This window comes from Marmota flaviventris, chromosome X, assembly GCF_047511675.1.
Source record: "Marmota flaviventris isolate mMarFla1 chromosome X, mMarFla1.hap1, whole genome shotgun sequence".
Classification (NCBI taxonomy): Eukaryota; Metazoa; Chordata; class Mammalia; order Rodentia; family Sciuridae; genus Marmota; species Marmota flaviventris.
The window spans coordinates 61240737-61261652 of record NC_092518.1 but is presented as its reverse complement, the minus strand read 5'-3'; the positions used below and the strand labels follow the sequence as shown (position 1 = coordinate 61261652).

At 39.5% G+C, this 20916-nt stretch overlaps 1 protein-coding gene across 1 annotated transcript in view; it reads left to right on the top strand.

The window, feature by feature from the left end:
• Heph (hephaestin) overlaps positions 1–20916 on the top strand; it is a 71466-nt gene that overhangs the window by 11574 nt on the left and 38976 nt on the right. The window contains exons 6-11 of the mRNA XM_027935795.3: positions 1004–1172; positions 2970–3106; positions 4565–4696; positions 8643–8854; positions 9872–10019; positions 12902–13114. Coding sequence (XP_027791596.2) covers positions 1004–1172; positions 2970–3106; positions 4565–4696; positions 8643–8854; positions 9872–10019; positions 12902–13114 — 1011 coding nt within the window. The remainder of the gene's footprint in view (positions 1–1003; positions 1173–2969; positions 3107–4564; positions 4697–8642; positions 8855–9871; positions 10020–12901; positions 13115–20916) is intronic.

The following is a 20916-nucleotide window of genomic DNA, read 5'->3' as shown; positions in this document are numbered from 1 at the left end:
TGAACCTAGTGGGTATTCTACCATTGAGCTATATCCCCATTCTATTTTATTTTTTACTTTGAGATAGGGCCTAATTAAGTTGCCCAGGCTAGCCATGAACTTGTGACCCTGTTGCTTCAGCCTTCCTAGTAGCTGGGACTACAGTGTGTTCCATTGTACCTGGCTACATCTCAGAATTCTAATGTACATTTTAAAAATATTTTTACTTGAGGATGGACACAATACCTTTATTTTATTGATTTATTTTCATGTGGCTCTGAGGATCAAACCCAGTGCCTCACACATTCTAGGCAAGCACTGTACCCCTGAACTACAACCCCAGCCCCCATTTTTTTTTGATACTAGGAATTAAACCCAAGGGCACTTAACCACTGAACCACATCCCAGCCCTTTTTATTTATTTATTTATTTTTAATTTTGAAGCATGGTCTTACTAAGTTTCTTAGGGCTTCACTTAGTTGCTGAGGCTGGCCTTGAATTTATAATCCTCCTGCCTCAGCCTCCTCAGTCCCTGGGAGTACATGCATGAGCACGCACACCTGGTTCCCAGTCCCCCTTTTTTTATTTATCCACTCATTGAATTTTATACCAGATATGTTTCAATGTAGTTAAAAAATGCTTCTGTTTTTCTTCTTTCACTTTATTCATATCATACTTTCATGTTTTTAAGTTTTTTGAATTATAAAATTGAGTTTACATATTCCCCAGACTTTTAAATTTTTTTTTATTTTGAGACAGGGTCTCACTAAGTTGCGGAGGCTCTCCTTGGACTTGTGATCCTTGTGACTCGGCCTCCAGAGTAGCTGGGATTACAGGCATCAACCACCATGCTCAGCTTATCTCTCTTTTAAATTTGATGTGCCCAGGAGAGAAAGTGGCCCATTTTGATGTTGGGTAAAAAGATTAGTGCAGGGTGGGAGGAAAAAACAATTAGAGGAGCAAGCTGAGTGCTCTGGGTAGAAATCCTGGTAGAATGGGATCAGCCATGATGTTCTTCCTGCAGATGGCATGCAGGCACTCTACAAGGTCAACTCTTGCTCCACGGCTCCTCCTGTGGACCATCTTACAGGCAAAGTCCGGCGGTACTTCATTGAGGCCCATGAGATTCGATGGGACTATGGCCCAATGGGGCGTGATGGCAGTACTGGGAAAAGTTTGAGAGAGCCAGGAAGGTAAGAGGCCGAGGGCTTTCTCTTCCTATCCCTGCCTGAACATCTATTATCTCCCTTCCAGAAATATCTCATTTCACTTGGGGATCACAGTGATTGTCTGGCTAGGGTTACTGTTAGCCAATTTCTTTTTGGCCCCTGGGAGAGCTTGCTTTTGGGGAAGCTACAGGTAGCAAAGCTTTTGGTAAGGTTATGTCATATCTGCAGCAAAGGGTCCAAACATATTTTGAGACCATTCCTGCGGTAATCCCTGGAAATATTCAGAAATGAAAGCCCAGGTGGGACCAGTTCCTGCATGAGTTGAAATGACTTTTCTCTAGCTCTTCTTTACTTTATCCATTACTTACTTCCTTGTTCCTTCCTTTTTTTTTTTTTTGCATAATCCAAAGGAAGCATTTGAGGAGGGTTATAAAAATCACTCTATGATTTTGGGTATAGCTATTCCATACCCATCCTTTTGGAGGGATTTCTCCAGGTTTTCTTGCCTCATCCATGACACAGATGTGGACAAATTGAGCAGGAAGTTAGTGTCCTATTTTGTAGCCAGGATGTCAGTTATACCAATTTACTAGGTAATTGGCGATGCCAGGTTGTTTTTTTTCTTTTGTGGTACTGGGGATTGAGCCCAGGGCCTCACTCATGCTAGACAAGCACATTATCAGTAACTACATCCCCAGCCCTTTTTATATTTTATTTTGAGCCAGGGTCTTACTAATTTGCTTGGTGTCTTGCTAAGTTACTGAAGCTGGCTTTGAACTTGTGATCCTCTTACCTCAGTTACATGAGTATCTGGGATTATAAGTGTATGCCACCACATTTGGTGACACCAGTTCTTTCACAGAACAGGCACATAGTAGATTACTAGGAGAGGACATAGGGGAAACTCCTCGGGCATCCATTGTGTTTATTCTTTTTTTTTCATTTTAAATATTTTTTTTAGTTGTCAATGGACGTTTATTTTATTTATTTATATGTGGTGCTGAGAATCGAACTCAGTGCCTCACACATGCTAGGCAAGTGCTCCACCACTGAGCCACAGTCCCAGCCCTAGTGTTTATCCTTTCAGGAGGAAATAATGAAGTGAGTCTGAAGAAAAGTAAGGCAAGTTGGCACTTGAGTTTCAGAATGTTATCTAGTCACCACCTGGGCTTGCCCACTTAGTGGGCTTTCATTTTGGTGTGAAAGCCTATTAAAAATTTTGAGATGGGATCTCACTATATTGTGCAGGCTCATCTTGAGCTCATGGGTAGAATTGATCCTGCCTCACATCTTCTTAGGTGCTGGTATGATAGGCACATGCCACCATTCCTGCCTAATTTTTGTGGTGCTAGGGAATGGAACCCAGGATCTCAAGCATGCTAAGTAAGCCCTTTTACCACTGAATCACATCCCCAGACCCTGGACAGTGCTATTCTTGATTAAGGAGAGAAAGTATTCGGAGTACCTGAGGATAATTAAGGACACTGATATAGGCTATGTAATTTGGGAGGGCAGAACTGATTCCAGTACTTACAAGGAATAATATCCCAGCTCCTGATAAAGAATAACTTCCATAATTAAAATTATCTAATAGTAAAGGGTATTATATTTTCTGAAAATGAATTCTTTGTCTTTGGAAAGGTTAAAACAGAAGCCATATATCACTTATTGGTGGAGATACCTTCAATGGTGGGAATTAATCTGGAAGATCTCTGAGGTCCTTCTAATCATAAAGGTCCATAACTTGATAAGATTAAGGGTGAGGTGGGATCTATTTGATGGTCAGTGAAGTTGTGAGACATTTATCTCCTTATATGCCAGTGGTTCAGATAAGTTCTTCCAGAAGAACTCCACTCGAATTGGAGGTACTTACTGGAAAGTTCGATATGAAGCCTTCCAAGATGAGACATTCCAAGAGAAGTTGCAACTGGAAGAAGATAAGCATCTTGGAATCCTTGGTGAGCAATATTTTATTTATTTTTGTGAGCAAGATTTTAATTAATAAAATTTATTGCCTAGGTCAGAGAAGTAAGAAGGATATGGGAACTAGAACCTGAGAGTGGTGAAAAAGGATTATGGATCTGAATTTGTTTGAAAAACACTAGGTTAAGCATAGTCAAATAGTGATCTTTGCTGTAGGATTTCCAAGAGCCTTGAATTTATTTTTGTTCATCATGAATCTCCAAGATAGACATAGAGTTTATAGAATTTCTCATACTTACTTTACTACTGATCGTTTCTTAGTAATATATTCTAGTGCCACTTTTGTACAGACCATACTTTTAGAATTGCTTCTCTAGGGTCATTCCTGAAAGGTATAAGGCAGTAAGCTTGTTCAGATATTTGGCAATCTTGGACCAGGAGCAGATTGGTATGACATATAGATGTGCTTGCTGTGGTGAAGGTTGCAGAAATAAGCTTAGAGTCTGACCTTGAAGAAAATATTCAGAAGGTTGATAGCACAGTATTGAAAGAGTTTATAGCAAGATTATATGTGGTTTAGTCACTTGGTGGAACCAGGAAATAGAATAGGTCAGATGGGACAAAACTTTGGAAATGAAAGTACCGTAATGAGCCAAACTCTGGAGACAAGCGTGTGTCAAGTTTATTCTAGATCCTTAGGGTGGATAATAGTCCATATACCGGAAAGATAGAATAATATAAGTAAGAGAAATTCACTCTAAGGAAGAGAAGTTAAGTAGAGTATGAAGGTGTTGTCTTGACTTGGGCTCAGGATGGGTCCTCAGTTTTTGAGCAGAGGTAGAGCTTCAGGTATGGAAATTGAGTAGAAAACCAAGCCAGAGACTCTGACCTTAGGTTAGAGCCAGCATAAATGCTTACATGATTTCTTGGTACTTTTCGTTGGCTTTAAAAGTGACCCAAATATGTTAGAGGTGGGGTGAGTAGTGAAGCATAGAAAAGTTCAGAAGCTGTGACTAGACTAGCTAGTCCAGGACCTGGAGACAGAATATAATAATTACCTTAACTTAGAATTGGTTTAAGACTGAGATAACCCACTCGGATAATAAAATTAGGGGAAACAGGTTTGGATCTGACAGTGATTGGGAGAAAGACCTGGCATTAGATCCTGGCTCTGCAACTAACGTGCCATTTGAATTTGTGTATGTCAATTCCACCTCTCTGAGCTGAAGTTTCCTCATCTGTAAATTGGAGATAATAACCTCTGCCCTGTATGCCTTAGAATGATATTTGAGGATAAAAATGAGATAGTGGATTTTACAGTGCTTTTTATAATTGTAAATTGCAATATATTTGGAATGGATTATTCCTATTCTTTCTTGTCAAGACTAGAGTTCTTTCTGCTTTCACTTACCTTTTCTTTTCCTTCATCTCTTTCAGTTTCTTTCCTTCATGTTTGTCTTCTTTCTCATTGTCTCCCCCTTCCTATTTTCCAGGGCCAGTGATCCGGGCTGAGGTGGGTGACATCATCCAGGTGGTCTTCTACAACCGTGCCTCCCAGCCATTCAGCATGCAGCCCCATGGGGTCTTTTATGAGAAAAAATATGAAGGCACTGTGTATAATGATGGTGAGCTAGCAAGGTTTTCAATAAATGTGGGCTGGCTGGTGGTAGCTAATGGTTGTAGAGAGTGAATCAATGTCTCTTTTCCCATACCATTATTTTGTTATAAACATTTTAATGAGTTTATAATACTTTATCACATAGATATGTTATAATTTATTTAACTAATCTTCCATTGTTTCAACATACAGGTTTTTTTGTACTTTTGAACATTGTAAGTCAGATTACAACGTGTGAATATATACACCCTAGCTTAGATTTCTGAGAATCTAATATTTTAGATTCTTAGGAAAGAATCCTAGAAGTGGAATTATTGGGTAACTATTTTTTTTTGTTTTCATTTTTCTTTTTTGTAATAGATTTTTTTTAAATATTATTTTTAGTTGTAGGTGGACACAATACCGTTTTATTTTACTTTTGTGGTGCTGAGGATTGAACCCAGGGCCTCACACATGCGAGACAAGTACTCCACTGCTGAGCCACAGCCTCTTTTTGTAGATTTTATTTGATACCAGGGATTAAACCCAAAGGCTCTCTACAACTTAGATATACCCCCAACCCCTTTTTCAAATTTCAAGACAGGGTTCTGACATGTTGCTAAGGCTGGCCTTAAACTTGACATTCTCCTTCCTCAGTCTCCTGAGTCATTGGTATTATAAGTATATGCCACCATGTCTGGCTTAATTTCTTTTTTTCTCTGAGAATATTAGCACATTGCTGATTCTAACCCAAAATGCAAAAAGAGACACTGAAAGCATAAAGGGCAAATTTTCAGACAAGTCTAAAATAAAAGAACATCCTGCAAGGCAAATTTTCTAATCTTAAAGAAGGAAATACTGAGTGAGGCCACAATTAGGTATATGACAACCGAATGTGACCTACAAACCTTGTCTGGTCCTGGTTATAAAAATAGATTTAAGAGACATTTTGGTGATAATTGAAAAATTTTTTATATAGACTAGATATTAGATATTATTAGGAAATTTTCTTAGGTTTGGTTAAGATATTATAGGAACATAGGAGATACTTGCTTTGAGAATAAAATGTTGTGACATTTGCATTTGCTTCAAAATGATGCAACAAGCTGGGCACAGTGGCACATGCCTGTAATTCCAGCAGTTTGGGAAGCTGAGGCAGGAGGATCACAAGTTTGAGGCCAGTCTCAGCAAATTAGGAAGGCTCTAAGAAACTGAGTGAAACCATATCTCAAAATAAAAATTAAAAAGGCTGGGGATGTGGCTCTTTGGTTAAGTGCCCTTTGGGTTCAATCCCTGTATCCAAAAACAACAAAACAAAACAAAAAAAACCCAACAAAAGCAAACAAACAAAAACCATGTTTGTGTGTGGATTTTTGTACATAGATAAATTAGGATGGCAAAACACTAATAATAGACTTTCGGTGGTAAGCTGATCATTGTACCATTCTTTATATATATTTTTAGTTGTAGTTGGACACAATACCTTTATTTTGTTTATTTATTTTTATGTGGTGCTGAGGATCGAACACAGGGCCTCGCATATGCTAGGCGAGTGCTCTACTGCTGAGCCACAACCCCAGACCCATTGTACCATTCTTTAAAGTGTCCTAAGCTTAGAAAATTTAAAGAATGAGGAACAATGGATGAATATGAAAAGTTGAAAATGTACCAAATTATACTCCCTTGTTATAAGCTATACTACAAATACTGTTGTATATGCTTTTATGCCCACTTTTATGATTATTTTTCAGCATATGTGTGTGTGTGTATATATTATATATATATTATTTTTAGCATGGGGCCTCACTCTGTTCCCTAGCCTTTTTTCCAGCTTGGGACCTCAAGAGATCCTCTAGTTTCAGCCTCCTGAGAAACCGATACTAAGACATTCAGCTCTATGCCTGGCCCAAATATATTTCTAAGATTTAGACTTGATGAATTAGAGGATGCATATTAAAATTTTGCACCTATATCCAAATTGCTCTCTGAAGAGATTTGTAGTCTCATCAATTTGGAGTTCTATCAACGGTACTTGAGAGGGACCCATTCTTTACAACCTTATTAACACTGGGGCAGTTTTTATTGTTGTTTGTTTGTTTTGGGGGGATTGAGCCCAGGGGTGCTTTACAACTGAGCTACATCCACGGCTCTTTTTATTTTTTGAGACAGGGTCTAATTTACTGAGCTTCTTGCTAAGTTGCTGAGGCTGGACTGGAACTTATAATCTTCTCTCAGTCTCCTAAGTCACTAGGTTTACAGGCATGTACCTGTAATCTTTGGCAAAATGAGAGCATTGTAGGCAGATAATTCAACAAAATCTTTTTTTTGGCAGGCAGATTAAACCCAGTGGTACTTTACCCCTGAGCTACATCCCCAGGTTTTATTTTTATTTTTTAAATTTTGAGACAGGATCTCACTCACTATGTTGTTCAGGGTCTTGCTAAATTGAAGTCACTATTGTTTTGATTTTTTGATTTACATTTTTTGATTATGTTGACATTCTTGTCAGTATTTAATACATATCTCTTGTTCTTTTTTTAATTACTACTATGGATTGAACCCAGGGGCGCTTAACCACTGAGCCACATCCCCAGCCCTTATACATATCTTATTTATTTCTGAGCATGAAACTTTTTAAGGCTCTTTCTTTTCTTCTCTCTCTCTCCCTCCCCCCCTCTCTCCCTCCTCCCTCTCTCTCTCTCTCTCTCTCTCTCTCTCTCTCTCTCTCTCTCTCTTTTTCCCTCAATACTGGGGATTGAACCTGGGGGTGGTGTACCACTGAGCTATATCCCCAGCCCTTTTTATTTTTTATTTTGAGAAAGGGTCTTGCTTAATTGTCCAGACTTGTTTGGAATTTGTGATCCTCCTGCTTCAGCCTCCAAAATTGCTGGGATTACTGGTATGTACTACCATGCCTGGCTTTTAAGGCTCTTGATGCATTTTGTTAGCATATTTTCCAAAAGGGTTATTTGCATTTACACCTTAAAAAATTTTTTTTAGTTCTCAATGTGCCTTTATTTTATTTATATGTGGTGCTGAGAATTGAACCCAGTGCCTCACATATGCCAGGCAAGTGCTCTACCACTGAGCCATAACCCCAGCCCTGAATTTACACTTATCCATTTTATAGGTGGGTGAGAAAGATAGCTGCCAACATTGATTATAATTTATAAAATATTTACTAATCTGACAAGCAAAAAAGTTATCTAGGTACTTTTCATTTGTACTTCTTTTATTATTTATTTATTTTGGTGCCAGGGATTGAATCCAGAGGCACTTTACCACTGAGCCACATCACTAGCCTTTTTAATTTTGTTTTGTTTTGAGATGGGCATCTCAGTAAGTTCCTGAGGCTGGTTTTGAACTTGCAATCTTTCTGCTTCATCCTCCTGAGCTGCTGGGATTAAAGGCATGTTCCACCTGTGGTGATTCTTTGATTAAATTTGATTTTTTTAAAATTTCAACCTGAGGGTATAGTTCTATGGTAGAACTATGCTTAGCATGTGGGTGGCCTTGGGCTTAGTCTCTAGCACCACTAAAGAAAAAAAATTCTGTGTGTTGCTTGATCATGTCCTGTGTCCACTGAAGGAATTATAGCCTTAGTGTTTTTTGTATATATACACATATACATATATAACTTATACATGCCCACACATGCATACCTGCATATTGAAAGGAAAAAGATATTCAACAATTAGAGTTGTTTAAAGATGAAATGAGCTATGATGATAGGTAGTGAGTCTCCTATAACTGGAGAGTTTGAAGCAGAAGTAGGAATATAAGAGTAGATAAATGTATATTTTCTAGTATGGGGTATTCAGAGAAGTCTTAAAGTCTCTTTTACAATATTCTATTTTGCTGCTATTGCTGCTGCTACTCCAAAATGCCTTTGTTTATGATCTTTATCCCTCTGTTTGGAACTGATGATCCTCACACTAATCAATGTGATTAATGAGTTCACGATTTCCCTGCAGGCTCATCTCATCCTGGCTTGGTGGCTAAACCTTTTGAGAAAGTAATATACCGCTGGACAGTGCCTCCCCATGCTGGTCCCACTGCTCAGGATCCTGCCTGTCTCACCTGGATGTACTTTTCTGCTGCAGATCCCATAAGAGATACAAACTCTGGCCTGGTGGGCCCCCTGCTGGTGTGCAAGGCTGGTGCCTTGGGTGCAGATGGCAAGCAGGTATTGCCAGAGATGTCTGGCTGGGAAGCCTGGTGGGAGGAGGATGAAGCTGAATTGTTAATAGGAGTCCTACATGAAAGTAGGTTTTAGAGGTAATGGAATAGAAAAAAAAAATTACCAAGCTGTTGCATCAGAAGTTAATAATTGGAGACTTCATGCTATCCTTGCATGTTATTTTTTTTTATCACAAACATACATCTTAACCTGTTTTTTCCTATTTCATATCCTCTAATCATCATTTCCTTTTTTCTGCTCCTCCTCCCCCTTCACCTCTTGCTCCCTCTCTTTATTCTGTCCTCTTCCCCTCACCTCTTCTTTCCCTATCCTTTCTCCTCCACCCTGTCCCTTTCCCTATCCCTTTCTCACTTCAGTGGCCCCTAAAATTTGTCCCTAACCCCTAAATGTGCTGTAGTATTTGATAGTCTTCTTTGTTATCTAGCCAATCATTTCTAGCTATGCAACCTTAGACAAATTACTTAACCTCTCTGATTTACTTTCCTGTTCTCCAAAAACATAGGCTTAACAGTGGAGGAATCTCAAGATTCTGTAAGGATTAATGCAAATAATCCATATAAAGTCCTTAGCATAGTGTCTGGCACATAGTAAACACTTAGCAAATCTGAACTAGAACAATTATTATTACTATTTTTATTTTCAAATTTCCCTCCAGAGCCTTCGTCTGCTGTCCTAGCCACTGTCATTCCTCTCCCCAGGTGTCTCCAGGTTCTCGGCTATCACACTCTGTAATGCTGCTCCCTATGCCTCTTCCCAGCTCCTTTCACGCATTTCTCCCCTCAAGGCTTTTTATTCTGACCTTATTCTCCCATCTACAATTTGAAGTTAACCTGAGGAATAACTGCCTAGCAATAATTGCAGCTCTGGGCAGGAGTTGTGGGCTTGACTCATCTGGAAAAGGAAATGGGAAAAATGAGGGATTCTTGGATCTCCAGCTGCAAAGTACATACCTGCTGAAACCATTGCTATTCTTCCCTCTGCCTTCTTCCACTGGGCCTGCAGAAAGGGGTGGATAAAGAATTCTTTCTTCTCTTCACTGTGTTGGATGAGAACAAGAGCTGGTACAATGAAACCAATCAAGCAGCTGCTCTGTTGGATACTCGACTGCTCTCAGAGGATGTCGGCTTCCAGGACTCCAATCGGATGCATGGTATGGGGAGTACTTTTGACTTAGGCTACAACTGAGAAGTCCCAAGTAAAATCGAATCAGACCAGTTCCCAAAATACTCACTCCATTGGTTAGATCTATCAAAGACACAAGTTGTATTGAGGGATTCAGTCTACAATAGGAGATCTTATTCTTAGTGCCTTCTTTTACTGTGCCCTGTGTTACACAGTATGGGGATATTTAAAGTCAGGTGAGGTGAGGATTATGTATAAGGAATACTCTAGAGAGTGTGAACTATATGCTGGGATGATACCCTTACAGTTTTTATTTATTTATTTATTTTTTTAAAAAGTCTTTGGTACTGGGGATGGAATCAGAGACATTTTACCATGGAGCTATAAACCCAATCCACCCCCCCCCCTTTTTTTTAAAATTTTGAGACAGGGCCTCACTAAGTTGCTGAGACTGGCTTTGAACTTGCAATCCTCCTGACTCAGCCTCCTGCATTGCTGGGACTACAGGCATGCACCACCATGCCTGGCTTGTTTTTATTTTTACTTTTTGTGATGCTTGGGCTCAAACTCAGGGCTTTGTGTGTTAGAGGAATGCTCTACCATGGAGTTATTCCCCAGTTCCCTTTCCCGTCTTATCCCTCTCCCTTTTCTCTCATACCCTTGCTCCCATTTCACATGCTCCAGCCCAGTTGGGTGTTTTTCTCCCCTTAAGCATCCTTTGTGTCTTGCCGATTTCATGCCTTTGCAATGCTGTGCTCTGCATTTTAAAAATTTTTTCATTCCTCACATATTTGCCTGCAGCCTATAGAAATTCTGTCCATTCTTTGAAGCCATTCTTTTTGTGCTAAAAAAATATGTCTTCCATGTAACCACTTTTTTTGGGGGGGTGGGGAGGGAGCTGCAATTCTGGACATTGTACCCAGGGACACTTTAACAATGAGCTACACCCCCATCCCTTTTTATTTTTATTTTCAGAAAGAATCTCTCTAAGTTGCTGAGGGTTTCATTAAGTTGATAAGGCTGACTTTGAACTTTTGACCCTTTTGCCTCAACCCCCCCGAGTTGTTGGGATTACAGGCCTATGGCACTACATCCAGCTCGTGTAACTGCTTCTTAGCACTCAAGTCAAGTGATGACACCCTCTTCTGAACTAGTATTGTATTTTGATTAGATAATTTTAATATAAAGTTCCACACACTTCTCATTATTATAGTTATTTGTTACATGACTTTGACTTCTGCTAGAGTATAGTCTTTAAAGGTGAGTATTGTATGTTGCTTATCTCTGCATACTCTATATTATCTAACACATAGCAAATGTTAACTGAAATTAGTGAACTACCAAATGAAAGGGTGGGTGGCTGGGTGGGCCGGTGAGGGAATGAATGGGAAAACATGGTACCATTTTCCACGGAGCTCCCAGCAATTTGTAATGAGATGAGAATAATAACACCCATGAAACAATTATAGAACAATCCAAGACAGACTATAATTAAGTGCTAAATTGTGTAGAACAGCTTTTAAGTTCAGAGGAGGAGAACATTAATGAGGAACAATCAAGTTAAAGGATTCCTGGAAGAAGGGAGCACTTGAGCTGGGTCTTGAAGACTGAATAGGTTTGCAATCAGAACATTACAGACAAGGAATCAGGGGGTTAGCAATGTTCCCATCAGCATCCCAGGGGATTATCAAATAAGATGACTCATTAAGGCTGATTCCAGTGGAGGTGGTGATATAGAAAAGGGGTCAGCTTTAGGCAGGTCTTACTGTATTTTGTGTGTGTCTTGGGGGTGGGGAGAGTGTACATGGTGGGAAGAGAATGAGCATGATTGTATTATCTTTTGGCTCTGTCTCTTGGTTCCCATTTCTGGTTATTTCCATCATCTGGCAAAAGCAAGTCAATTTTATAAGCCAAGAGCATTCCAGTTTGAATTTCCTGAGCACCTAATTGGTATAAACAACATGCCAGATGCTTATGCAGTTATATAGATTCAGAAAATGTGCTAGGTCAATCTAGTACAGGAGATAGATTTTCAAGTAAATCATTGGACTCTGTAGTAATTGTTATTATGCAAATTTTATGTTAAAATTTATGGAAATTAGGGGGAGGGAGAATAAACTCTTCTTCACAGAGGAGATGATATTTGAGGTAGACTATGATAGATGAGTAGTAGATTGCCATAGAACTACACTGGAAGGTGCAGTCTGTTCCAGGCAGAGGTCACAGTATGTGAAAAGTCAACCATTGTTTTCTAAGCACCTACTATGTCTAATGTCTTGGGGATGTAGAGACTAACAGAGCTCACAAGACAATGGTGTGTGTGTGAGAGGGTAGGAGGACAGAACTCAGGTAAAGGTGTAGGAGGAGGCTCTCACAAGAGTTTGGGTCAGAGAGGATAAGGGCCAGAACTTTGGCAATAGAAATGAAGATACAGAGAAGAGGACATTTGGAGCTGCAGATGGAACCTTGGAGGACATAAACACTCTGGAGGAGTGGGGAATCAGAAGAAGATGGAGAAGAAACAGTCAGAGAGGTGTCAGAGAACCAGAAAACATAGTGCCACAGAAATCAAGGGAGGAGGGTTCCAGAGAGTGGGAGTAAGAGAGGTTAGGGTGTACATGTGTACATGTGTGTGGTTGTTGTTCAGAGTAGCTCAGTGTTGCCAGTGTGTGGTGGTGAAGGAGGAGGGTTGGGAGGTGAGGCCAAAAAGTCCAACTGAGCTCCCATCCCAATGACAGATATTCATGAGTAGAACTAAAGTGGTTTAGAGAAGAAGGCAAAGGAATTGAGGGTGATCTGAAAGTTTCAAGCTGTAGGAAACCATAGTACAGAACTGATATCATACTACTGGCCAGTGTTCAACTAGTCTGATCTCATCTCCCCATCTTGTCTTGTGTTTTTGTTTTCCAGCCATTAATGGGTTTCTGTTCTCTAACCTGCCCAGGCTGGACATGTGCAAGGGTGACACAGTGGCCTGGCACCTGCTTGGCCTGGGCACAGAGACTGATGTGCATGGGGTCATGTTCCAGGGCAACACCGTGCAGCTTCAGGGCATGAGGAAAGGTGCAGCCATGCTATTTCCTCACTCTTTTGTTATGGCCATCATGCAGCCTGATAACCCTGGTAAGTACCTTAAGAGGTGGCCCTAGGCTTATAGGCTTTATTAAGTTGAGGACCTACCTGGGGATGCAAGGTGGGATGGTTTTTGATGAAAAAAGAAGTAGCATATTGAAGGTAGTATTTTCAGAATACTTTTCTCTTTTCCTTCTTCAGTGGATCCTCCGTGTTTTAGTTATTTGGCTTCTCTTCTCAGCTGCAAGCAGAATACTGTGAGAAGGTTGAGGAAGGTCTTTCCTGGAATAGTGGGAGAGAAGTAAGGGTTATGCCCAGCTTCAGGGCAGTTTCTTACATGGAAGAAGGTGAAATTACCACATAGAAATTTTACAGATAAAGTCCTTGCAGTGGGAGAAAGGCCAATGACATATACCTATAAGTGCTTTTATCCCTTCCGATATTCTGTGAGGATTTCTGCAAATTTTCCTATTTTTGGTGTGTATGAGAGAGAGAGAGAGAGAGAGAGAGAGAGAGAGAGAGGGAGAGAAGGGAGAGAGAGATGAGAGATGAGAGAGAGAGAGAGAGAGAGAGAGAGAGAGAGGTGTTGTAAACAGTTTCAGCTCAGAAATCAGAACACAGAGACTCTTAGATTCCTTTCTTACTTATTTTTTCTTAATTCCTTCCCACACTCCCTTTATCTATCCTTTCCTCCTTTGATCCATTTCTTCTTTAATGAAGAAATGTGACTAGAATGTTCCACCAGCTTCCATTTATTTCTGGCATTTCATAATGCCGCAGTATTTTTTCAGTCCCTAGGGTGTATTCTTTTTACAGCCAGTAGGTGGCGATAGTGTTTGTAATAAAAAGCTGTCGGTTCTACGCAGTTCCTACTGAACTTATTTTAGTCATATGAATTCTATTCATGTTTGGAATAACAATTCTTAAAGAAAATAATTCCCTTCAACAATCTAATAATTACAGCCTGGCTCTAAGTTTGACAAAAACATAAAGCTTTTTCTTGAGTCCTCATTGGTTGTCATCTACTGGGATATTTTCTTAGTTAGGGAGAGTTGTTAGAAAATTAGAAATAGCATTAATGGAGCAGAACAAGAGGAACACATCATTTTAGTGAGGTAGGGGTGGGGAACTTCTGAATAAGAAAGCCAAATCCCAGATTTAATTGCCTTCCTGCAAAACCAGTCAAGCTCCCTAGTCAGGTCTACATGCTTTTTCAGGGCTCACTCTTACTTTAAATAAATGAAATTATTTTGGTGCCCTACTGTAGCCCAAGGAGGATGGCAGAGTACCTATAGCTACAGCTACTTGGAGGCTGATGTGGGAGAATCACTTGAACCCTCCAATTTGGGGCCAACCTGGGCAACATAGCAAGACTCCTTCTCAGTTAAACAACAATAACAACAAACCCCATTATACTGGATAGTCTAGAGGGAAAGGAAGAAGATGAGTTTACAAGAGTAAAGGCTTGAAATGTTACTTTTGGTTAAGATCCCTGGATTTTGTTATTAGCAAAAGCACAAACCCTTTTATACCTTTCTTTATATTTCCAGACCTTTAAAACAGTTTCCTTTTTTTTTCACAGAGATTCCAGGTCATAGATTATTGGAACTAGTAGAGTATCTTCTAGATCATCTTAATTCATTTATTTTACTAATAGGTGCAAAGGACAGAGACCTGGAGGGGAAAAATTACTTGCTTAGATAAGAAATGTTGGCTATATTTTTCCTGCTTCTCCTCTCACTCCTCTTCCTTCAAATCTTGTTGATTCTTACTCCTAGATGATTTCTTGCATCAGAACTCTCCATTCATCTCATGGGAACTTGCTCTGTGATTAAGATGGAGACCATAGTGACTAGTTCTCCAAAAACATGGCAAAAGAATCCAGTTTAATGGATGAGCCAGGACCAGAATCTGACATTGGGATTTTGGAGAGACAGGTAGTAATAGGCAATGGCAAATGTACATATGTGCCGAGGTGATTTAAAAACATCACTGTGACCAGATGTGGTGGTGCGTGCTTGTAGTCACTACTGGGAAGGCTGAGGTCAGAGGATGGCTTGAACCTAGGAGTTCTAAACCAGCCCGTGCAAAATAGTGAGACCCAGCCTAAAAAAAATAGTCACTTTGGAGATTCAACCTGCTATGGGTTGAATGCTAATGAATATGTTTAAAAAACTAGAAAAATAAATGTCTTTAAAAATTCAGCAAAATATTAAGAGTTTGAGTTATGTGGGTTTGTTGGTGATTTTTTAATCATATTTTTTTTGCTTAAATTTTAATAAGCTTATACTACCTTTAATAAAAATGACATATTGTTTTTTAAAAATATCACCCTGCATACAATGCCTCAGCTCTTCCTATACTGATAACTAGAGCTTTAATAGTATGGGAAAGTGGCAGATAAAAAGGTCAAAGCTTGTAATATATTATTTTCCACTAAATTCTTGTTAGATTTCTCAGCAGAAAGAGACTATTTATTACTGCACAGGACCCTCATTAGAGTTTCTTTTTCCCTCTTTTGCTACTGGAGCTCTATTGCTTACTTTCTTCTTTCTTTCACAGTGCTGAGGATTGAACCAGGGCCTGCTCACTTGCCAAGCAAGGGCTCTGCCACTGAGCTATATCTCCAACCTCTGGAACTCCTTCCTTATTCATTTTTTTCTCTGCTTTACCACCCTCTTTTTTTTCCCTATTCCTTTTTACTCTCTTCTCTTGTTTTCCCTTTCTTTTATCCATCTTTTTTCCTTTTTATTTTTCTTTTCCTTTTAAGACCTTCTTCTCTCCTCCTCTTTATTTCTTTTTCTGCACTCATTTGTCTCCCATGTTGTCTTTTGTTTTTCCTTCTTTTTTATTTTGTCCTTTACTTCTTTTCATCTCTTTTCTCTTTCCTTTCTTATTTGTCCCAATTCCTTCTTCCCATATCTCACCTCTCTTTTATTTTCTTCCTTTGATTTCTCTCTCCTGCCTCTTTATATCCCTTCTCCGTTCTTCTCCCTTGTCTCTTTTTGTTCCTTTGCCTTCTTTTCTCCATTTTCTTTGTATCTTTATTTCTTTCACATTTGCCTACCTCTTTATTTTCTTTTCTCTCTTTTCCTTTACCTTCATTCTGTGTCTTTTCTTTCCTCTCCACTTGAATTTCTCTGTTTTTCTTTCTCACTTCTTTTTATTTTCTCTTTCTTTTTCTGTTACATTTTCCCAAAGCACTGTAAACAACTATTCACTCAATGGCTTATGTACTAAGGATGTGAGGATGAATTAGGAAGCTCACAGTTAATGTGAAAGGGAGATAGGAATGTAAACATTATTATTCAGAAGGCTACGATGATGCTATCTGCTAAGAGTTATGGTAACAAACAGGGAGCTGTGACAAATTTTTCTTGCAGAGTGAAGCTCTGCTTGGAAGGCAGACATTCAGACTGAGCTTTTTGTTTTCTTTCTGTTTTTGTGGTGCTGGGCATCCAACCCAGGGCCTTGCTGCCTGCTGGGTAGGCACTCTACCACTGAGCTACTCCCCCAGTCCCAGATTAAGCTCTTGAGGTTGAATAAACAGTTATCAGACAAAGAAAGGGGGTGGTTGATGAGGAGGACCTTACAGGCAGTAGGAAACTTATGGGTAATAGTTTGTAAGCATTACCTGTCTGGAGAAGATTGAATCAAGTGATTTGATTCGGTGAGCTTCAACTTGAGATAGTATGCTAAATAATATTTGTAAATGTGGAGGTACTTTTAATTATCACAATGACTGGAAATGTGTAGGGGTGATATTGGTATATAGAAGGTAGGAGTCCAAAAGTTGTCCTACATGTAGAATAGTGATTAGTGTAGGTTTGGGAAAGTGGGGAAGGGTGGATAAAGAGAGGCTGGATTTATTTATTTATTTTTGGTACCAGGGATTGAACCCAGGGGTGCTTTATCACTGAGCCACATCCCCAGACCTATTTTAGTTAGACACAGGGTCTCATGGAATTGCTTAAGGCCTTGCTAAATTGCTGAGGCTGGCTTTGAACTCACAATCCTCCTGCCTCAGCCTCCCAAGCTGCTGGGATTACAGGTATGTTGCACCACACCCAGAAAGAGGCTGGATTTAATCAGTGCATGCTGTATGCATGTATAGAAATACTGCACCAATCCCCATTAATATATACAATTAATACACGTTAATCAAAATTAAAATAAAAAATGTTGGAAAAAAAGCCTGAAATGTGTAAGACAGTCCTAAATAATGAAGAATAAATCCCACCCAAAATGCTAATAGCACCCCTGTTGAACATGTAGGGTATAAGAGAGATAGGAAGTGACTAAGGATGCAGTTAGAAAGAGGAAGGGCCTTGCTAAAGGAGCTAGGACTTAATCTTCTATGCTATGTGAACCCATCAAAGATTTTATTTATTTTATCAAGATAATGACTGACAGGATGTGATTTTCATTTTTGTAAGTTTACTATAGAATACTATGTGTAATGGCTCTGAGTCAGAAGGAATCAGAACCAGTGCAGCACAGCAGAAGGCTCTTGAAAGAGATGATGACAGTCTGCCAACAGTCAGGGCCAATGGAAATGCAGCGAAGGGCAGAGTTAAGGGATATTTGGGAGCAAAATAACAGGACTGAGGGGATGAGCAAGACAAAAGAATGGCTGAGGTTTTCAGCTTCTGCATCAAGTGGATGGTGATGGTAGCTAGATGAACAAATGCAGGAGCAGAGGAGGGATAATAAGGTGGTAAGATTTGGGTAAAAAATATTCATCTGGGGGAATGTTAAATTTTAAGTTCTTGGTAAAAATCTATATTAGGTATTTGTGGATTGGAATCTAAAGGTAGAAGTGAAGCCTGGAGGGAGAGATTTGGGTGTTCTAATTGTTCAAGTCCTAGCATGGAGAATGATAGGAAAGGAAACTTAAGGCAGAAATCTACATTTGAGAGGAATGTAGGAAAACAGAAGCCAGAATAAAGGAAAAGCAAAGAATTGATTAACAGTAGGAGAACATTCAGAACTAAGAGCTCAAGAGTGTTGGGGAAAAAAAATGGCTTCAAGGAGTCAGTGTGGTGGCACATGACTGTAATCCCAGTGACTTGGGTAACTGTGACAGGAGGATCACAGGTTCAAGGCCAGCTTTAGCAGTTTAGTGAGACTGTGGTTGAGTGCCTGTGAGTTGATCCCCAGTACCACACAAAAAATGTGGTTTGGACAGAAATACTCACATGAGAAAATTCAGATAATGTGTCTAACCCAAGTCATATGACTTCGTCAGAATGTCCTCTACTTGTTTTTATCCCCTTAGGTGATTATCAGACTTCTTTTCACACTAGACCCTGACCCATAACGTTTGGACCATGTATATAATCACCTTTTGGCACACACATTGATTCACTCAGTATATATTTATGAGTAAACAAGATACATGATCTTTGCTCTTAGGGGAAGGCCTCAGTAAACACAGAAGTAAAATAAGATAGTTTCAGATAATGATATATGTCATGAAGGCAATAAAATACAGTGAGGTGATAAAATAATGGAAGCCTTACTTTAGAGAATGGTGTTCAAGCCAGGCATGGTGGCACATGCCCATAATCCCAGTGACTTGGGAGGCTGAGGCAGGAGGGTTGCAAGTTCAGGTCCAGCCTCAGAAATTTATCGAGGCCTTAAGCAACTTAGAGATTTCCTATCTCAAAATAAAATTAAAAAGGGCTGGAGATATGGCTCAGTGGTAAATCAACTCTGGGTTTAATCCTCAGTACCAAAAAGAAAAAAAAATCTGAGAAAAGCATTTTAAGCAAAAGGACCAGCAATTGCAAATATCCTACAGGGGGGACAATCATGGCTTGTTCAGGGATCAGAAAGAAGGCCAGTATGGTTGGAGAGTAGTGAGCCAGGGGAAGACTGATGTGATGGAAGGTTATAAAGGTTGATGAAAGTCATACTATGTAAGGCCTTCTAAACACAGTCAGAAGCTTGGATTTTATCCTGAGTATGAGTAGGGCATTTAAAGCAAAGATGCAGTGTAGTCTGAATTAAAGCAAAGATGCAATGTACTCTGGATGATATTGTTAAAGAGCACCTGTGTGGATAATGGTTGTAGATGGCAGAAGAAGCAGAGATGATATTGAGAGGTTATTGCAAATTTTCAGGTAAGACATAATGGTAGCTTGGACTATATCTATCTCCTATATATACACACACATACACATATTTATTTATTTGTTTATTTTTTTGGTACTGGGGATTGAATCCAGGGGTGGGTTCAATCAATATATACAATATATACACACACATACACATATTTATTTATTTATTTGTTTATTTTTTTTGGTACTGGGGATTGTATCCAGGGGTGGTTAACCAATGAGCCACATCCCCAACCTTTTTTATTTGTATTTTTTCAAATTTTGAGACTGGGTCTCACTAAGTTACTTAGAGCCTTACTAGCTACAGCTGGCTTGCTGGCTTTGAACTTGTGATCCCCCTGAATCAGCTAGCCAAGTCATTGGGATTACAGGCATGCCCCACTGCATCTGACTGAAAGGATTATTATTATTATTATCATTATTATTATGTACTGAAGATTGAACTCAGTGGTACTCAACCACTGAGCCACATCCCCAGCCCTATTTTTTTTGTATTTTATTTAGAGTCAGGGTCTCACTGAGTTGCTTAGTGCTTCACCGTTGGTGAGGCTGGCTTTGAACTCGCTATCCTCCTGCCTCAGCCTCCTGAGCTGCTGGGATTACAGGTGTGTGCCACCATGCCAAGCTTGAAAGGAAAATTTTTGATGGAATAACTTATAGGATTTAGTGATGGAACAGATGGGAAAGGTCAAAATAAAAATAGAGTTTGAAAGTAAGTATGGAAACAAAAGTGGGCACTCTTTTTCTTTCAAGGTATATGTAAAATAGTGTAATTGACTATTTTTTTTCTAGTACTGGGGATGAAAGCCAGGGCCTCACACATATACCACTGAGAAACATCCATAGCCCTTTTATTTTATTTTTATTTTTTAAATTTTTTTGGTACCAAGGGTTGAATTCAGAGATACTTAACCACTGAGCCACGTCCCCAGCCCCTTTTTAATGTTTTATTTAGAGACAGGATCTCTCTCTATGTTGCTTTAGGGCTTCACTAAATTGCTGAGGCTGGTTTAGACTCATGACCCTCTACTCTCAGCCCTTCCAAGCTTCTAGGATTACAGGCATGTGCCACTGCTCCTGGACATAGGCCTTTTTAAAAATATATGTTATTTTGAAGCAGGGTTTTGGTAAGTTTCCCAGACTGGCCTCTAACTTGTGATCCTCATCCCTCATCCTCCTGAGTAGGTGGGATTATAGAATTGTATCACTATTCCTGGTATAAGGGAACATTTTAAAAGACAGGATGACTGAGTCCTTAACTATGTTTTTTAGATATAAAGTATATTAGGAATGGAGAGGCCAATAATGTAGACTCAGTTTGGGATGGAATAGTCAGGGAAGGCTTTCTGGAAGAGATGAAACATGAATTGGGTCTTAGAGAATAAATGAGTCCTCATAGCTTTTGAGGGTAGGGTGAACAGATGCCTTCCAGAAAGAGGGTAACAGCTTGAGTGAAAATTCCCAGATAGGAATGAGATATGGCAGAGGAACAGTCAGAGATTGATTTAACTGGAGCAATAGTTGACTTTGGAGCAATGTTTGAAAAGTTGTACTGGGTCAATAGTTTGGGGGCAGCTAATTAGAAAGCTTTGAAAGCCAGGAAGAAGAGTTTGTCATGATGGGATAGGCAATGGGCAGCAATATAAAGGAACAATGTGAATAATGTTCTAAGAAAGTTAGCTTCTTTTGATCAACATTGTCTGAGCCCAAGTGTGTCCTTGACATAAAAAT